This window comes from Phyllobates terribilis, unplaced genomic scaffold (assembly GCF_046119375.1).
Source record: "Phyllobates terribilis strain yellow unplaced genomic scaffold, ASM4611937v1 Scaffold_7__3_contigs__length_470593459, whole genome shotgun sequence".
Classification (NCBI taxonomy): domain Eukaryota; kingdom Metazoa; phylum Chordata; class Amphibia; order Anura; family Dendrobatidae; genus Phyllobates; species Phyllobates terribilis.
In genome coordinates this window covers 292900605-292917272 of record NW_027362767.1, presented here as the reverse complement: position 1 = coordinate 292917272, position 16668 = coordinate 292900605, and the positions used below count along the sequence as shown (strand labels likewise).

The 16668-nt window shown below is 45.8% G+C and overlaps 1 protein-coding gene across 2 annotated transcripts; it reads right to left on the bottom strand.

Moving 5' to 3' along the window:
- Nucleotides 1–4981: 4981 nt before the first annotated feature.
- On the bottom strand, nucleotides 4982–16159 carry NONO (non-POU domain containing octamer binding). 2 transcript variants are annotated; one of them, XM_073641000.1, is made up of 11 exons: nucleotides 16070–16159; nucleotides 12781–12924; nucleotides 12511–12704; nucleotides 11442–11743; nucleotides 10139–10234; nucleotides 7768–7964; nucleotides 7451–7535; nucleotides 7267–7369; nucleotides 6107–6146; nucleotides 5890–6002; nucleotides 4982–5799 (listed from the first exon to the last, which is right to left on the bottom strand). In XM_073641000.1, exons 2-11 carry the CDS (start codon nucleotides 12914–12916, stop codon nucleotides 5668–5670), a joined length of 1398 nt encoding a protein of 465 aa, XP_073497101.1. In that variant the 5' UTR covers nucleotides 12917–12924; nucleotides 16070–16159; the 3' UTR covers nucleotides 4982–5667. The 2 variants fall into 2 exon arrangements, with proteins under 2 accessions (XP_073497101.1, XP_073497100.1); XM_073640999.1 differs by having other exon boundaries at nucleotides 15983–16140.
- Nucleotides 16160–16668: the final 509 nt, after the last annotated feature.

Genomic DNA, 16668 nt, shown 5'->3' with positions numbered 1-16668 from the left:
CCTTGGGGTTCAAGGTGCTCACCACACATCTAGATATGTTCCCTAAGGGGTCTAGTTTCCAAAATGGTGTCACTTGTGGGAGGTTTCCACTGTTTAGGAACATCAGGGGCTCTCCAAACGCAACATGGCGTCTGCTAATTATTCAGACAAATTTTACATTAAAAAAGTGTAATGGCGCTCCTTCCCTTCCAAACCCTGCAGTGCGCCCAAGCAGTGGTTTTTCCTCACATATGGGGTATCAGCGCGCTCAAGAGAAATTGCACAAAAAATTTTGGGGTCCATTTTTTTCTGTTACCCCTGTGAAAATAAAAAAAATTGGGTCTAAAGTAACATTTTTGTGAAAAAAGTTAAATGTTAATTTTTTTCTTCCACATTCCAAAAATTCCTGTGAAGCACCTGAAGGGTTAATAAAGTTCTTGAATGTGGTTTTGAGCACCTTGAGGGGTGCAGTTTTTAGAATGGTGTCACTTTTGGGTATTTTCTGTCATAAAGACCCCTCAAAGTGACTTCAAATATGATGTGGTCCCTAAAAAAATGGTGTTGTAAATTTTGTTGGAAAAATTAGAAATCGCTGGTCAACTTTTAACCCTTATAGCTCCCTAACAAAAAAAAATTTTGGTTCCAAAATTGTGCTGATGTAAAGTAGACATGTGGGAAATGTTATTTATTAACTATTTTGTGTGACATATCTCTCTCTGAAAATTCAAAGTTTGAAAATTGCAAAATTTTCGCCAAATTTCCGATTTTTTCACAAATAAACGCAAGTGATATCAAAGAAATTTTACCACTATCATGAAGTACAATATGTCACGAAAAAACAATCTCAGAATCAGGGGAATCCGTTGAAGCGTTCCAGAGTAATTGCTTCATAAAGTGACAGTGGTCAGAATTGAAAAAATTGGCCCGGTCACGAAGGCAAAAACAGGCTCTGGTGCGAAGTGGTTAAAATATATAATAAATTGGGTACAGTAGTTCAATGCAGTTTGTGATGAATATTTTTTAATTAGGTTTTGGGAAAGTTGTAAAATGTCTGTTCTGTTCCTGATTTAAGATCTAGGCTTTTAGTTTAGATGAATCTGTTCTCTAGCCTTGAAATTATTAGATTAGATGTGAGGTCCTCTATGAAGAAGGATCTGATGGAGGCGATACTATTTCTCAAAATAAATTCATAGACTGCACAAATGTTATTCAGTACGTTTTTGTTATTTCTTTAAAGACAAGCTGTAGTTTTCAATCATGCGATTTTATGGTATATACCATTTTTCAATCACTTAAAGGGGTTATCTGACTTTTTTTAAGAACTGACAGGCAGGTAGTTTGCCAACTACATGCCTGTCGCGACCGGCGCCTGCTCAGGGCGATCACAGCCTACTACTGCCTGCGATTTTGCTGCTTCACGCCAAGAGAACAGCTCTTCCGGGCTGCTCTGTTGACTGGGCGTGACTGCCGACATGATTATTGACTGCTGGCTCCCTACAGTTAGGCAGCAGGGAGCTGACTGTCAATCAGCTCGACTGTGGCAGAGAGGCCCCAATGACAGACCAGATTGGAAGAGAAGTGGTTGCGCTGTCGATGTGATGTTACTGGAAGCCTTAGAATTGCTGGCAGGATCAGTCAGTGACCACTCTGTGCCAGCAGAGATCGGCACCAAGCAGAAAAGGCAGGTAGTTAGCAACTCTTACTTTTTACTCTTAACTTAATATTTTGTTGAAGAACCTTTTGAGGCAATCACTGCAATCAAACGATTCCTGTAACTGTCAATGAGACTTCTGCACCTCTCGACAGCTATTTTGGCCCACTCCTCATGAGCAAACTGCTCCAGTTGTCTCGTGTTTGAAGGTTGCCTTTTCCAGACGGCATGTTTCAGCTCTTTCCAAAGATGCTTAATAGGATTTACGTCAGGGCTCATAGAAGGCCACTTCAGAACAGTCCAATGTTTTCCTCTTAGCCATTCTTGGGTGTTTTTGGTCATTATCCTGTTGCAAGACTCATGACCTGCGACTGAGACCAAGCTTTCTGACACTGGGCAGCACATTTCTCTCTAGAATCCCTTGAGATTTCATTGTACCCTGCACAGATTCAAGACACCCTGTGCCAGATGCAGCAAAGCAGCCCCAGAACATAACAGAGCCTCCTCCATGTTTCACAGTAGGGACAGTGTTCTTTTCTTGATATGCTTCATTTTTCCATCTGTGAACATATAGCTGATGTGCCTTGCCAAAAACTTCCATTTTTGTCTTATCTTTTCATAGGACATTCTCCCAGAAGCTTTGTGGCTTGTCAACATGTAGTTTGGCAAATTCCAGTCTGGCTTTATGATTTTTTTTTTTCAACAATGGTGTTCTCCTTGTTCGTCTCCCCTGAAGTCCACTTTGGATCAAACAAAGACGGATGGTGCGATCTGACACTGATGTTCCTTGAGCTTGAAGTTCACCTTTAATCTCTTTAGACGTTATCCTGGGCTCTTTTGTTACCATTCGTATTATCCGTCTCTTTGATTTGTCATCAATTTTCGTCCTGCGGCCATGTCCAGGGAGGTTGGCTACAGTCCCATGGATCTTAAATTTCTGAATAATATGTGCAACTGTAGTCACAGAAACAGCAAGCTGCTTGGAGATGGTCTTATAACCTTTACCTTTAACATGCTTTCTATAATTTTCTTTCTAATCTCCTGAGACAACTCTTTCCTTTTGTTTCCTCTGGTCCATGTTGCGTGTGGTACACACCATGTCACCAAACATCACAGTGAGTATCTGTAGCCCTATATACAGGCCCACTGACTGATTACAAGATTGTAGACACCTGTGATGCTAATTAGTGGACACAACTTGATTTAACATGTCCCTTTTGTCACATTATTTTCAGCGGTACCATCATTTCTGTCCAGCCCTATTTCAAGAGTTTGTTTTTTTTAAATTCTGTGGAAGCAGAAAAGCAATGTCTGACTTTCATTTGTTCATTTTCATAGATTTTTAATTTATTACTTTTGTCAGATTCAAGTTATTTCTGTGACCATTGTGGGTATTTCTTTCATTAAATAAGGGGTACCAACAATTTTGACCATGTGTGTATATCCCTCATCCTCGCATATGTCCCTCAACCTGGCCCCATCCTGGTATACATATCGCCCATTCTGCTATATGTCCCTCATCCTGATATATATATATATATATATATATATATATATATATATATATAGCCCCCATTCAGCCACCCCATTCTTTAATGTATAGCATAAAATAAACCATTATACTCACCAGGGGCATACATAGAAGTCTTGGGGCTCCATAGAAAAAGTATAATGCAAGCCCCATAGTCCTCCATATATTATACTACTAGGACAACCCCATCTCAATCTGAATGTTTGCCCATCAAAATAAAAACACCTATACTGCCCTTTGGATGCAATTCCAGCGGTATCGGCACTCGCAGCCCACGTGAGGTTGTTGCGTCACGCGAGCACTATGTCCATTCAGCGCCGGCTTCGCCTTCAGAAAAATTGAACATGTAGAGGAAGTCAGAAGAATCACAGCCCTGATGTCCTGTTAAGCCTGCTAAGAGGGCAGCGAAGCCGGCGCTGATTGGACGCAGGGCTCGTGTGACGCAACCACCTCACGTGAGCACCAGGAACAGGAATGCCGGCACAGGAGGCAACTATGTTTATATTTTTACAGGGGGTAGATATTGAGATTGACAAGGGCTTGTAATAGTAGTGGACAATTCCTTTAATTTCTATTCTGAGGATTACTCCCTCTTCTGATTGACAGTGCTCATATGCCAATAGCGAGAACTGCCTGAACTCAACCAGCATATAAATAAAAAATAAAAGACTGACCGTCACTTCCAGACACAAAACAGTTGTGTACAAATGCAAACTAAGTAGCCATCTCCACATACTGTATAACCAACAAATAAAATAGCGCTATAGCATGAAAACATGAAATATGAATTGCATTACTGCTCTAGAAAATAGGAAAAAAAAAATTAATATTTAGTGAGTAAATTGGCCAGTTCATGTGTACCTGGCAGCGGCAATAAGGCGATTCTCTCTTCTGGGAACCTACCCTAATGTGAATCCTCTGCTAGGCTTAAGCTTACAATTATGTGGGTAGATAGCACTATTGCGGCTGCTGGGTACACATGAATTAGCCAATTTATGCACTAAGTATTCTCAATATTTTTTATTTTCTTGAGCAGTAATGTAACTTATATTTCATGTTTTCATGCTAGAGTGCTACTATATTTGTTGAACTCAACCTGAATGTCTTCGTAACATACTGACATGGCCTGTCACGCTGTGCACGCAATGTAGGTGGGCACATTGTTCTCTCTGAAGCCGCTTGCCTTCTACACTTGTGACAAAGCAACTTAGGCAATGGCGAATTGTGATCAACAGATGACGCTCAGTATCTCTACAGTGGCAGGTCTTGTGGTGTGTTCCTGGTGTGCAATATTTAGTATCCAACAAAAGTTGGTCCAAGGTAGGACAACCTGAGCAATGGCGCCAGCATCTCAAATGCGGAAGGCTCTTTCGTGCATGTATGGAGCAAAGGCTAGCTAGTCTGTGCCCACAGAAGGCCTACTGTAGCACAAATTGCTTTTGTGGCGCCCTGGACACCTTTATAAGGTTTTGCATTCACAAACCTGTTGTCATGGTCCGATTCATGGACCAGCCTAGGTCTCCCGACATGAACTCAACAGCTTCATAGGCATATAAAGACTAAGTTCGGGGTCAGGAGATCCACGACCAGTCCCTGCATGTACTCTGAGCACAACACTCAAATGTGTGAATCTGGCCTACAGCAGGTTGTGCTAAATTCATTATCCTACAATTTCAATGTTCTCCTATTAATAAAAAAAAAAAAATCTCAAATGACCATATTTAAAAAGCAAACACACTGCATTTGTGTAGATTACCTGAATTTAGAAACATTATGTTGTATACCCCTCCCCCTCCCCCACAAAAAAAAAAATGAATAAATTAAAAGTCTTATTCTCGTTTATTTATGAACAACTTTCACATTGCCGAGTAATCAATAAACTCTTTCAGGAAATGCCGAGGAATACACATTGAGGAAGGGGACATGATGCCATTTGGAAAGACAGCAGAACATATGAAAGAAGCAATGGGACTTTAGTGATACCTTAACTAGAACATTTAACTCAGTGGGCATGAAAGTGAAGAGGAAATAAAATAAAGATACAAAAACACTACATACAGTATGGTCCAGAACAGGAGAAAAAAAAAAACATGATAAAAAAAGTGAGCTTTGCCACTGGCAGCTCAGGGAACCTGTGTGGTAGCTTTTCAGGGACAGCACTTCATATTGTATAACGGACTGAAGAGGACAGGAATGGGAGGCACGGTGGCACTTTACAGCTCAGAATTGTCCAAAAGTGTTCACCACTTTTCTGCAAGAAAAGATGGTTAGTGTATTTCTTGGAAAGTTTATGTCACAAGGTTTTTTTTTTTTTTTTTTTGCAGTATTCCCTCCCAACCCTCAATCCCGCAGCAAAATGTGCCTGAAGTCATGGGACTGGTCTCCATTTGCGCCAGAGAATGCCCTACAACATGAACACTATCAATACAAATCCAGTCACACTAATTTTGGACAACTCATACAGCTGATGACATTAAGAAAAAAAAAAGGGAGATGGTGAAGGATTTCAATATCTACGTCGCTTATTAGCACCAAAATCAGCTCCTGGCGTGCCACGTTGTTGGAAAGCTTGTTGATTAGTTGCACCAATAGCTTCAATGTTGGCAGCCTGGCCAAAGCGGTCAGCAGTCTGGGCGGTCTAGGAAAGGAGACCAAGGATATAAAAGCCATCAGTGACATGGATTTAATAGAGAGAAAAAAAAAAGTAGGATTTGAAAAATTAACCCACCATGCCAATTCCAGCCGCTTCTGTCATCAAGGAAGTAGGTCCTGTTGATGGAGCCGCTCCAGCAGTGGCGCTGCTATTACCCAGTGAAGATCGGTTGTTCATTCCCATGGTCCCTAGACAAGACGATGAATAGCTTTGGCAAGGTTTTCTTAAGATGAGCAATTCACCATTTACAATATTGAACTCCGAACTGTAAGCGTCCATCATAAGCACTTACCAGGCATGGCCAGTTGTGCCAACCTCATGTCAGCATCCCTCTAAATAAAGAAAAAGCAGTATGTTACACAAGATTACACGCTAAGAATCCAATTCTAACTTTTGCCCAGTTTGCTGCACTGATCTACAACCTGAATGTGACATTGTGTAAATTGCATTGAGAATGATAGTGCTTATGTTAAGGCTGGAAAAGTCAGAGCGAAAGGCTCTTATACAACGTTGGTGCAATCATAAACTGGAATATATAACATTTTGCAGACCAGCACTGGAGCGACGCTGGAAAACAGGGAAGATGGTGAACAGTAAGTATTTTGATACACTCCATTTCATTTATTGGACGGATCAGGGAAAAAAAAAAAAAAAAAAAAAAGACTGTGGAGCATTATTCTTTAAAAGGCTTGTATCAAGTATGGAGGTTAGCCATAGGATAGGGGGATAACTTCCTGATCGCTGGGGCACCCACCGATCTCAAGAACAGAGCACTGTGGAGCTCGGTCTGAAAGAAGCAGAGGTGGAGGATAAAATATTACAAAAATTTTCTGTTTTCCCCATCCATTCTTGATATTGCCAGATAGGAGATCACTGTTCTTGGCCATCTCTGGCATTCTCAGAGAATGAATGTGGAGGAAGTGTGCATGCTCATTCATTCATTATATTCAGACAGGGCTTTGCAGAGACCAATAAGTGGGACAGGTGTAGATCCCTGCAATCAGGAAATATCCTATTGGTAAGGGATGCCTTCCATGCTTGTTACAAATCCTTTAACCTACTGAACAGTGCTTCTAATTCTTCTGACATAATAGACACACAGGCCTCAATTCATCAAGATCGGCGTTGCTCATGTTGCTCTTTATGAGGGGACATGCTGGAGTCAGAAGTGTCGGATAAGAGGCAACTCTGTGTGTCTCACCACAAATCCTACTCCAGACCCTGCTGTAGTAAGATTTGTAGCATAGCACATGAATTTTAAGGGCAGCGGTTGCCACACTCCCATCCAACCCATTATGGCGGAGCTGAGAAAAACTGGTGTGAAGATGCCAAGAGTCAAAGTTTATGCACAACTCCGAGTTAGGCTTAACTTTTACGCTAGAATTCTGGTGTGAAAGCTTTGATGACTCAGGCCCCATAGGATCTATTATAGAACATTACCACCTGACTTACTGTATCAGGATAGGCGTTCTTAAAGCCCTCCTGTTGACGCCTAAGCATTTCCTCCTGCTGTCGACGTGCCTCCTCTTCACGTCTCCTACGCTCCTCTTCATATCTGCAAGAATAGTTTGTGCATGAACACCACAACAAGCATTAGCACGCTATAGACCATATGACCTGCACCTGGAAGATGTACCTCAGCTCCATCTGCTTTCGTTTCTGAACATCTTGGTTGTGGAGTTCTTCCAACCTGTGCAATTCCTCCTGGCGTCTCATTAAATCTGTCATGATAATCATGGTACAAATATATAAAAAAACATAGGCATATAAATATACACAGATGGTTTCATTAAACTGATGCTTTAATAATGCTGTAGCGCTATTCACACCAGTACAGCTCACTAATATACTGGATGGCCAAATGACCATCAGGAATGGAGGTCCGGGTGGTTGAATCCCCCTCCTCCTATTTCAAGAATAGGTCACCTATAATTTAGTGCTGAAGACCCTTACCTTGCCGCATAAGCATGACCTGGTGCTCATGCCTTGCTGCCTCCATCTCCAGTTCCATCTTCTCCTGGGCTTCTTTAATGTTTCGGTCTACTTGATCCTGCTGCTGTTTTTCCATTTCAATGAGGGCTTTCCAGCGCATGGCATATTCATACTCGAAACTTCCAGGCTGAGCAAAGCGAGGAGGTTGCTCTCTCTCACTAGGACAGCAACATAGACCAATCAGGAAAAACAAAACAATACATGCTGGACACATCTTCTTGAGAGCCCCTGAATCACTAGTTGGACATCCCCTTCTTGAGCTAAATGTTTGGCCCGATAAAACATAAAAGCCTACACTCATCTCCCATGCCAGCGCTATTCCAGCGGTGTTGGCACTCGCGGTCCAGGTGCTCTCGTGCGGTTGTTGCGACACTGGCGCCCAATCAGCACTGGCGTCACTGTCTTCGCCTGCGGACAAATTGAACATGAAGAGGAAATCCGGGCTGCAGCTGATCTCTGACTTCCTCTTCATGTTCAATTCAAGGTGGGGACAGTGACACCAGCGCTGATTGGGCGCAAGAGTCATGTGTCACAGCAACCGCAAAGGAGCCTCGGGGAGAGAGAGTGCCAACACCTCGGGAACGGCACCACGCACGGGAGGTGAGTATAAGCTTTTTTTTTTTATTTTATCAGGGTCAAGCGTGGGGGATGAGATGGAGTTGTCCAAGTAGTGGAGAACTTCTTTACTCTACCATTTCGGAGTCTGCAGTTTTAGGAATAGGAACATATTCCTTGAAAAGGTCCCATTTCAATATGAATGCACGTAACATATTACATCACTGATAAGGTGCATAGATTGTTCTGTTATAAGGTGGAGAAAAACTAGAGGATTACCATGAGGCGGTCTCTTAGAAGGGGTTTCGCCGAGAAATGTAATAAAATAAACTAAGATTTAAATATTAAACAATTTTCTAAATACATTTAACAAAAAGCTATGCTTCATCTAGTGCACTCTCAGGATTTCAAAAACGGCAATTGTCATATCACTGCGTAGCCAGTCCTAGATTTCAGAGGACATGCAGTAGGACAGGCTGCGTGAACATCAGCACGAGACGAGACAGAGGTCACGTCAGAGCAGCCCCCGGTCAGGCATGGTGAACACACGTTCCTCTGGTCAGTCCACCTGACAGGACACTGAGCAGAGCCGGAGTAAAGGAGAAGATAAACCCCTTTCTTTAGGTGACTGAGAATGAACATCCATCTCAGTCGGAATGACAGTTTTAGTGAGTCTGTCTTGTGCTTCAGGCAGCCCGTCCTACTGCGTGCCCTCTGAAATCTAGGACAGGCTGCAGTGATATACAGCAGCTGCCATCTTTGAAATCCTGACAGAGTGCACTAGATACAGCATAAATTTTTGCTAAATAACTATTTAGGAAACATGTTTAAAAGTGCACCTGCCAGCAGGATTGTGCTCAGTAAACCACATACACTGTCAGGTGGGCGCCGTTACACTGAGTAAAATTATACATTGGTTGATGAAATCTGTCCTGTGGTTCTTGTGTAATCTTTACTTTCAGTTTGGAGATAATGATATGCTCGTGCTTCGGGGTGGCCTGTGGGGGGTGCTCTATCTGGTGCTTTGCTTACATATTCATCTGTATGTTCTTATGACAGCTCACTGATCCTTCACTGACCTGTCTCCTATTTTACATAATAGATCTAGTAGTGCGGGGATAAGCAGAGCACCAGATAGAGCGCCCCCCACAGGCCACCCCGAAGCAAGAGCATATCATTATCTCCAAACTGTAAGTAAAGATTACACAAGAACCACAGGACGGATTTCATCAACCAATGTATCATTTTAATCAGTGTAATGTCGCCCGCCTGACAGTATGTAGTTTACTGAGCACAATCCTGCTGACAGGTGCGCTTTAATATTTAAGCGTGTATTTATTTTATTACATTTCTTGGAGAACGCCTTTAAGGATAGGGATATACTGTGAAATGTGTCACCTGACACTGAAATTGCAGTGACATAGTGCAGCACTGGATTTAATGATTTCCTGTGGTGTGGTGTTACAACCTGCGACATACTGTGACAGTGGCAAATGTTTCCAAATATGTTGGACTTTCTTGGCAAGAGACACTTGCCATAGATTTCAATGCAAGTTGCATGTGACTTGGCTGTTTATCGTAAAATCAGATAGATATATACAATAGTCACAAGACAGCATGTCGCAGACAAGCTGCACATAGATTTTTGTCATGCAACACATCACTATGTGGCTGTAGCCTAAAGTAATAGAAAAAAAATCTTTAGTCAGTTTAGCAGAATAAATGAAAGACAGGTCTGTAAGCAATAAAAAGGAGGAAAAAAAAAAAGGACACATACTTGTGGTATCCTTGATTCTTTGCAACAAGTTTCTCAGGTAATCCTTCTTCATCATCGAGCTGATCCATAGGCTCCACAGTTACAGGACGGGGAAAGCTGCACAGCAAAACAAGACAATGGCTTCAATATCAAAATGAAGTGATGGAAGGAGCAAAAGATGGTTAATCACCCTTTAATATATGCAACCATCCGCCACCTCAGTTCCTATAATGCTTCTTATGTGTTTGATGGCAATCAATATCCTGTACCGTACACCCGGGTGGGCAGATCCCACAACACCAGTTATACAAGAAAGGAAGACTTTCTACCACACTTGGAACTCTAGTCCTATTATTGCCAGTGGGATCAGATGAAACATCTTAACCTATTGTTTGCTCCTCATATATTTGTATTACATAGAGTATATGGAGCTGGAGATGCAACCTGTTCATGACTTGCAACAGGAAAGAAAAAAAAAAAAAAAAAAAAAAAAAAAAAAAAAAAAAGTTAAAAAGGAGATTTGTACTACAATAGAAGTGTTTTTTTTTTTTTTAAAAAGAGGGATGTCCGGTGAAATTATCATTTATCCACAGGGTAAGTGATAACTTGTTGACTGGTGGAGATCCTACTGCTGGGACCCACACTGATCAGAGACAGGGGCACATTCACCCCCGTTAAAATGGAGCGGCAGTGCACATGCTCAGCTGGTTGCTCCACTCATTCCCTATAGGGCTACCGAGCTGTGCGCTTGGGTTTTCTCAGCAGCCCCATAGTCAATGTAGTGGAAGTCGGCCATCCGACCTACCGCACCATTTAGTAGCGAGGAAAAAAGTGCTCCATTCCACCGATAGGTCCAAGCTGTGGTACACCTAAAGGCCTGCAAGTTATCACCCATCCTAAAGTTAGGTGAGGACTTACGCAAACTGGACAACCCATTTAATAATCATTGTGCATAGAGGAGCTGTCACCAGGGCTGTGGAGTCTGTAAGCCAAACCTCCGACTCCTCAATTCCCATGACTCCGACTCCCTCATACATGGCTGATGTGTAAGTGATAAATTTACTGTAGCACAGATTCATCTCAGCTAAAAGTCTAGACCCTTAGATCAGGAATAAGACAGACATTTATAGGACATTTCATAACTTTCCCAAATTCTTATGAAAAAATATTCCCCACAAACTGCATTGAACTACTGTACCCAATTTATTAGATATTTTAGGGGTCGGTCCATTTTATACCGACTCCACAGCCCTGGCTGTCACATCTAATAAACATTTATTAACAGGACTATCAATTGGTCTAAGCTCTTGCTTTGACTACTTACGCAGTAAGAAGATAAGACCCATCAGCGCAGCGATCAAGAGCCTTCCGGGCTGCTGGTTTAGATGCAAACTCAACGATTCCTTTACCGGATGGTCTTCCGCGATCATCCACAATGACTATAGCTCGCTCCACTTGACCAAACATGCAGAAGGCTTCTTCCAAAAGTTCATTCGATACAAAGGGGGGAAGGTTTCGTACAGACAATGCAGCGCTGTGACAGGCAAAGCGAACACGCAACTGTTTTCCACGGAGAGGAAGATTATCAAGCTCGGCCTTAGCGATCTCTGCCAGAGTCCGTGTTTCCTACAGAAGCAAGTATAAGATAAGCACAAAAATAAAGATACCAGTACCTTCAGTGCTGGCAGAACAAAGAGAGAAAGTAAATACAGTACAATCTACTATTACCACAGTAGCTGAACAAAAAAAAACTTGTGAAGACATTAACATCTTGCATGTGTCCTAAGGCTATGTTCACAAGACACGATTTGTGTCAATGGCAAAGCCAATGTGCACTTTACAGAAGCATCCGTGGCTTTAGGAGTCCGATTATCATGAACCATGGATTTTGTAAGCAAAAATCATGGAAATTACATGAATGTTAAATACACATTTATGTAACCCTGGTGGTGCAAATGCTGGTGGATCTGATGACGATTCAGGCTTGGCATATGCACCTAAACCATCAAACACAATTGTGAACACATCTAAAAGGTGACCCTAAAAATGATGGCGGCATGGGTAGGGGAAGCGGCAATTACATGACCCGGAATTGTAGCTTCCACTATCCATTCAAAATAAATCCAGAGTGTTGCCATAATTAAAACGTTTGGGTGCAGCTTAGTTTCAGCTTTCTCCCCCTAAAACAGCACTAATAGCTGCACTTGGGATGTGTCTGGTATGGCAGCTCAGCGCCACTGAAGTTAATGAGGCTGAGCTACAATAGCGCCCTTAACCCATGGACCGATGTGCGGCATGTTGCACTGAGGCCATCCGTAGCGAGCAGTGTACAATTCTTCATGTAGGGCACAGGCAGTAATAAATGCAGTGTCCCACCACAGAACATTACTCACCAGCCGGATGAATCCAAAGCCCTTGTCTTTGTGGATGAAGATTTCGCCTGCTTTTCCATATTTCTCAAACATTTTCCGCATCTCCTCTTCTGTAACATCGGAGGGCAAGTTACCCACAAAGAGACGGCTGCGCTGAGTATAAGTCTTTTCTCCTGGTTTCCGGAAACTCTGCAAATCTATGGTGACGCCTTCATCTAGACAGAAAATTAAATAAGCTTAGTGGGGGGGCTACAGGAGCCTCCAGACACTGTCCAGAAGGCAGACACTTACTTGGGTTTGGGGGCTGCTGTCCATTGGTGGGGGAAGGCTCTTCTGCTTCCTGCTGCATGTAATGGGGCTGGTTATGCTGTGGTTTCCTATGAGCGTGGTTCTGATGCTCCATTCTAAAGCCTCGATTTCCCTGCATTGTAGTAACTGAAAAGAAAACCACTATGAAATCAACCTGGAAAGCACATCCAAGATTTCACCATCTCTGGCCGGACAGGCGCTGACAATACTGACGCACTAATATTTAACAAAAATAAATAAATAGAAAATATTAGACTGACTGATATATGGCAAACACCCTGCAGTCAGGGCAGACTCACCTATAGTGGTGTTACTGCGCAGACATGAAGAGGGTGATGGCCTCTACTATCAGTAATGGCGTTGTCCACCTTTGGGGCATTTTTTTTTTTTCTTACGTAAATACAAGTATTTGTGGCTAAAAATTATCTTGGTCATTGGGCTTTATTAAAAACTTTGTACCATTTGCCTTCTACAGCCTCAGTTTTGCATTGTCTAATGCTGGCTGCAAAGTGGGGTAACTAAGAATCTGTCAGTGAGCTCATTCAGACAGTCCAATGGGAGATTTTGTAACTCTTAACCGTGTTTTTTTTAGCTCCTTGCAGCAGATTTATGATTATAGATCACCTTAAAGTCGAATATGAAGGGAAACAAAAAGCAATGGGACAAGATTTTTAAATTTACTGAATTGCAAAAATGATTTTTAGACCAAAATACAAGCATTTATGGTTTAACGCCCCAGAGGTGGACAGGTGGACACTTATTCCTGGTGCAGGTGATCCATTGGCCCCATATATGTGATTGGAATTATTGCGGTCACGTGCTGACTAAACTCATCAGGCTTCTCTCAATCCAATTCTACAGAGAAAGCCGGATGAGACTAGCGGGCACATTACCACAACTACGCAAACATGCGGTCACGTGACCGGGAATACCAGGGAATCATGACAGTGTGCGCAGCTCTCGCTGTCACCGTTCAGCAGTCAGAGAGACAGCAGACTTGTCAGCCTTTTTTTAAAAAATGTATATCAAGCACCTTTGATGGTAAAAAGGTGAAGTAAACTAGGCACTTTAAGTCTTATGTAATACATCCACTGGAGGTCTATGGATATGGCAGATTGGGGCAGGAAATGGAGGGGGGCGACGCGCGCCTAGGGGCAGATCCAGGGGCAAAGGGAGGGCGGGGAGGGAAACGGGCGCCTAGGGGCAGATCCAGGGGCAAAGGGAGGGCGGGGAGGGAAACGGGCGCCTAGGGGCAGATCCAGGGGCAAAGGGAGGGCGGGGAGGGAAACGGGCGCCTAGGGGCAGATCCAGGGGCAAAGGGAGGGCGGGGAGGGAAACGGGCGCCTAGGGGCAGATCCAGGGGCAAAGGGAGGGCGGGGAGGGAAACGGGCGCCTAGGGGCAGATCCAGGGGCAAAGGGAGGGCGGGGAGGGAAACGGGCGCCTAGGGGCAGATCCAGGGGCAAAGGGAGGGCGGGGAGGGAAACGGGCGCCTAGGGGCAGATCCAGGGGCAAAGGGAGGGCGGGGAGGGAAACGGGCGCCTAGGGGCAGATCCAGGGGCAAAGGGAGGGCGGGGAGGGAAACGGGCGCCTAGGGGCAGATCCAGGGGCAAAGGGAGGGCGGGGAGGGAAACGGGCGCCTAGGGGCAGATCCAGGGGCAAAGGGAGGGCGGGGAGGGAAACGGGCGCCTAGGGGCAGATCCAAGGGCAAAGGGAGGGCGGGGAGGGAAACGGGCGCCTAGGGGCAGATCCAGGGGCAAAGGGAGGGCGGGGAGGGAAACGGGCGCCTAGGGGCAGATCCAGGGGCAAAGGGAGGGCGGGGAGGGAAACGGGCGCCTAGGGGCAGATCCAGGGGTAAAAGGAGGGCGGGGAGGGAAACGGGCGCCTAGGGGCAGATCCAGGGGTAAAGGGAGGGCGGGGAGGGAAACGGGCACCTAGGGGCAGATCCAGGGGTAAAGGGAGGGCGGGGAGGGAAACGGGCGCCTAGGGGCAGATCCAGGGGTAAAGGGAGGGCGGGGAGGGAAACGGGCGCCTAGGGGCAGATCCAGGGGTAAAGGGAGGGCGGGGAGGGAAACGGGCGCCTAGGGGCAGATCCAGGGGTAAAGGGAGGGCGGGGAGGGAAACGGGCGCCTAGGGGCAGATCCAGGGGTAAAGGGAGGGCGGGGAGGGAAACGGGCGCCTAGGGGCAGATCCAGGGGTAAAGGGAGGGCGGGGAGGGAAACGGGCGCCTAGGGGCAGATCCAGGGGTAAAGGGAGGGCGGGGAGGGAAACGGGCGCCTAGGGGCAGATCCAGGGGTAAAGGGAGGGCGGGGAGGGAAACGGGCGCCTAGGGGCAGATCCAGGGGTAAAGGGAGGGCGGGGAGGGAAACGGGCGCCTAGGGGCAGATCCAGGGGTAAAGGGAGGGCGGGGAGGGAAACGGGCGCCTAGGGGCAGATCCAGGGGTAAAGGGAGGGCAAAGCGCACCTAGGGGCAGATCCAGGGGTAAAGGGAGGGCAAAGCGCACCTAGGGGCAGATCCAGGGGTAAAGGGAGGGCAAAGCGCACCTAGGGGCAGATCCAGGGGTAAAGGGAGGGCAAAGCGCACCTAGGGGCAGATCCAGGGGTAAAGGGAGGGCAAAGCGCACCTAGGGGCAGATCCAGGGGTAAAGAGAGGGCGGGGAGGGAAACGTGCGCCTAGGGGCAGATCCAGGGGTAAAGGGAGGGCGGGGAGGGAAATGTGCACCTAGGGGCAGATGCAGGGGTAAAGGGGGGCAGGGAAACACGCGCCTAGGGGCATATCCAGGGGGAGGGAAACGTGTGGGGGTGACGTCACAGGGCAGATCAAGGGGGCAGAGGGAAGGCCCCAGGAGCAGATCGCTGCCAAGACACCCCCATGAGGCACAGAACACAATAGCAGGATGGTGGATCGTGCAGCCCCAGCCTGTGCAGGAGGTGATGCAGATGCCTTCATGTTCCGTGCGCTCCCTCCGCTGTCACTGAGCAGACACTGTCCGCAGGGCACGGATGGGTGACAGGACGGCCATCACTACTCCCGCCTATACCAAGCATAGAGCAGAGCGAGTGCAGGCCCCATCTGCTATACACTAGGCCCGGGCCTACGAACCAGCGCCGCCTGGCAGGAAACGACGCGCTGCGGCCCGCCGCCATATCTCCCCCAGCGGATGAGGGCTGGTAGGGAAGCGTTACCTTGTCAGCCTACGGATTACTGCGCAGCGCCCGATGTTCAGATTCAGCCACACGACCTCCCGCGCACGATAAGAACCTCCTGCTTACCAGACGGAAACACGCCACAACCTAACCCTGGGGGACTCCAGCGCTTTGCTTTCGCCTATTGGTCTACGAGTTTTTGCTTTGCGCTTTATGATTGGTCCTTACAACTGTCACTCATAAAAACAAACCAAACCCACCTTGTAATTGGCCACTTTTCGCCGCTTTAATCCAGTGACGACAGTGGGTGTGAACAGCAGGAGCGCCGTATTGTTCGACAAGCTTGTGTGAGAGCGGAAGGAAGAGAAGAATAGAGCAGTTTCGGCGCAGGCGCAGCTGGACAGGATTGGGAGGAAAGACAACAAAGGATTGGCTGGTGTGCAGTGGGGGCAGGGCGGCCATCTTCTGTCTCCTCATCACGTGTCTGCCGCCGCTGCATGGTAATCGGGTCGGTCCGATGGGCGTGGTTTGGGGGCCTCCATGTTTTCCAAAATTCTACCCCACAATTACATTTTTCAGTTTTCAATATATGGTAAATTAAATGGTGTGATTCAAAAAGTCAATTTGTCTTGCAAATAAAAACAAGCCACCCTACAACTAACACCGATTTCACACGTCCTGATATTTCTGGTACTGGATACATCAGTACCGGAGATGTCCATGTG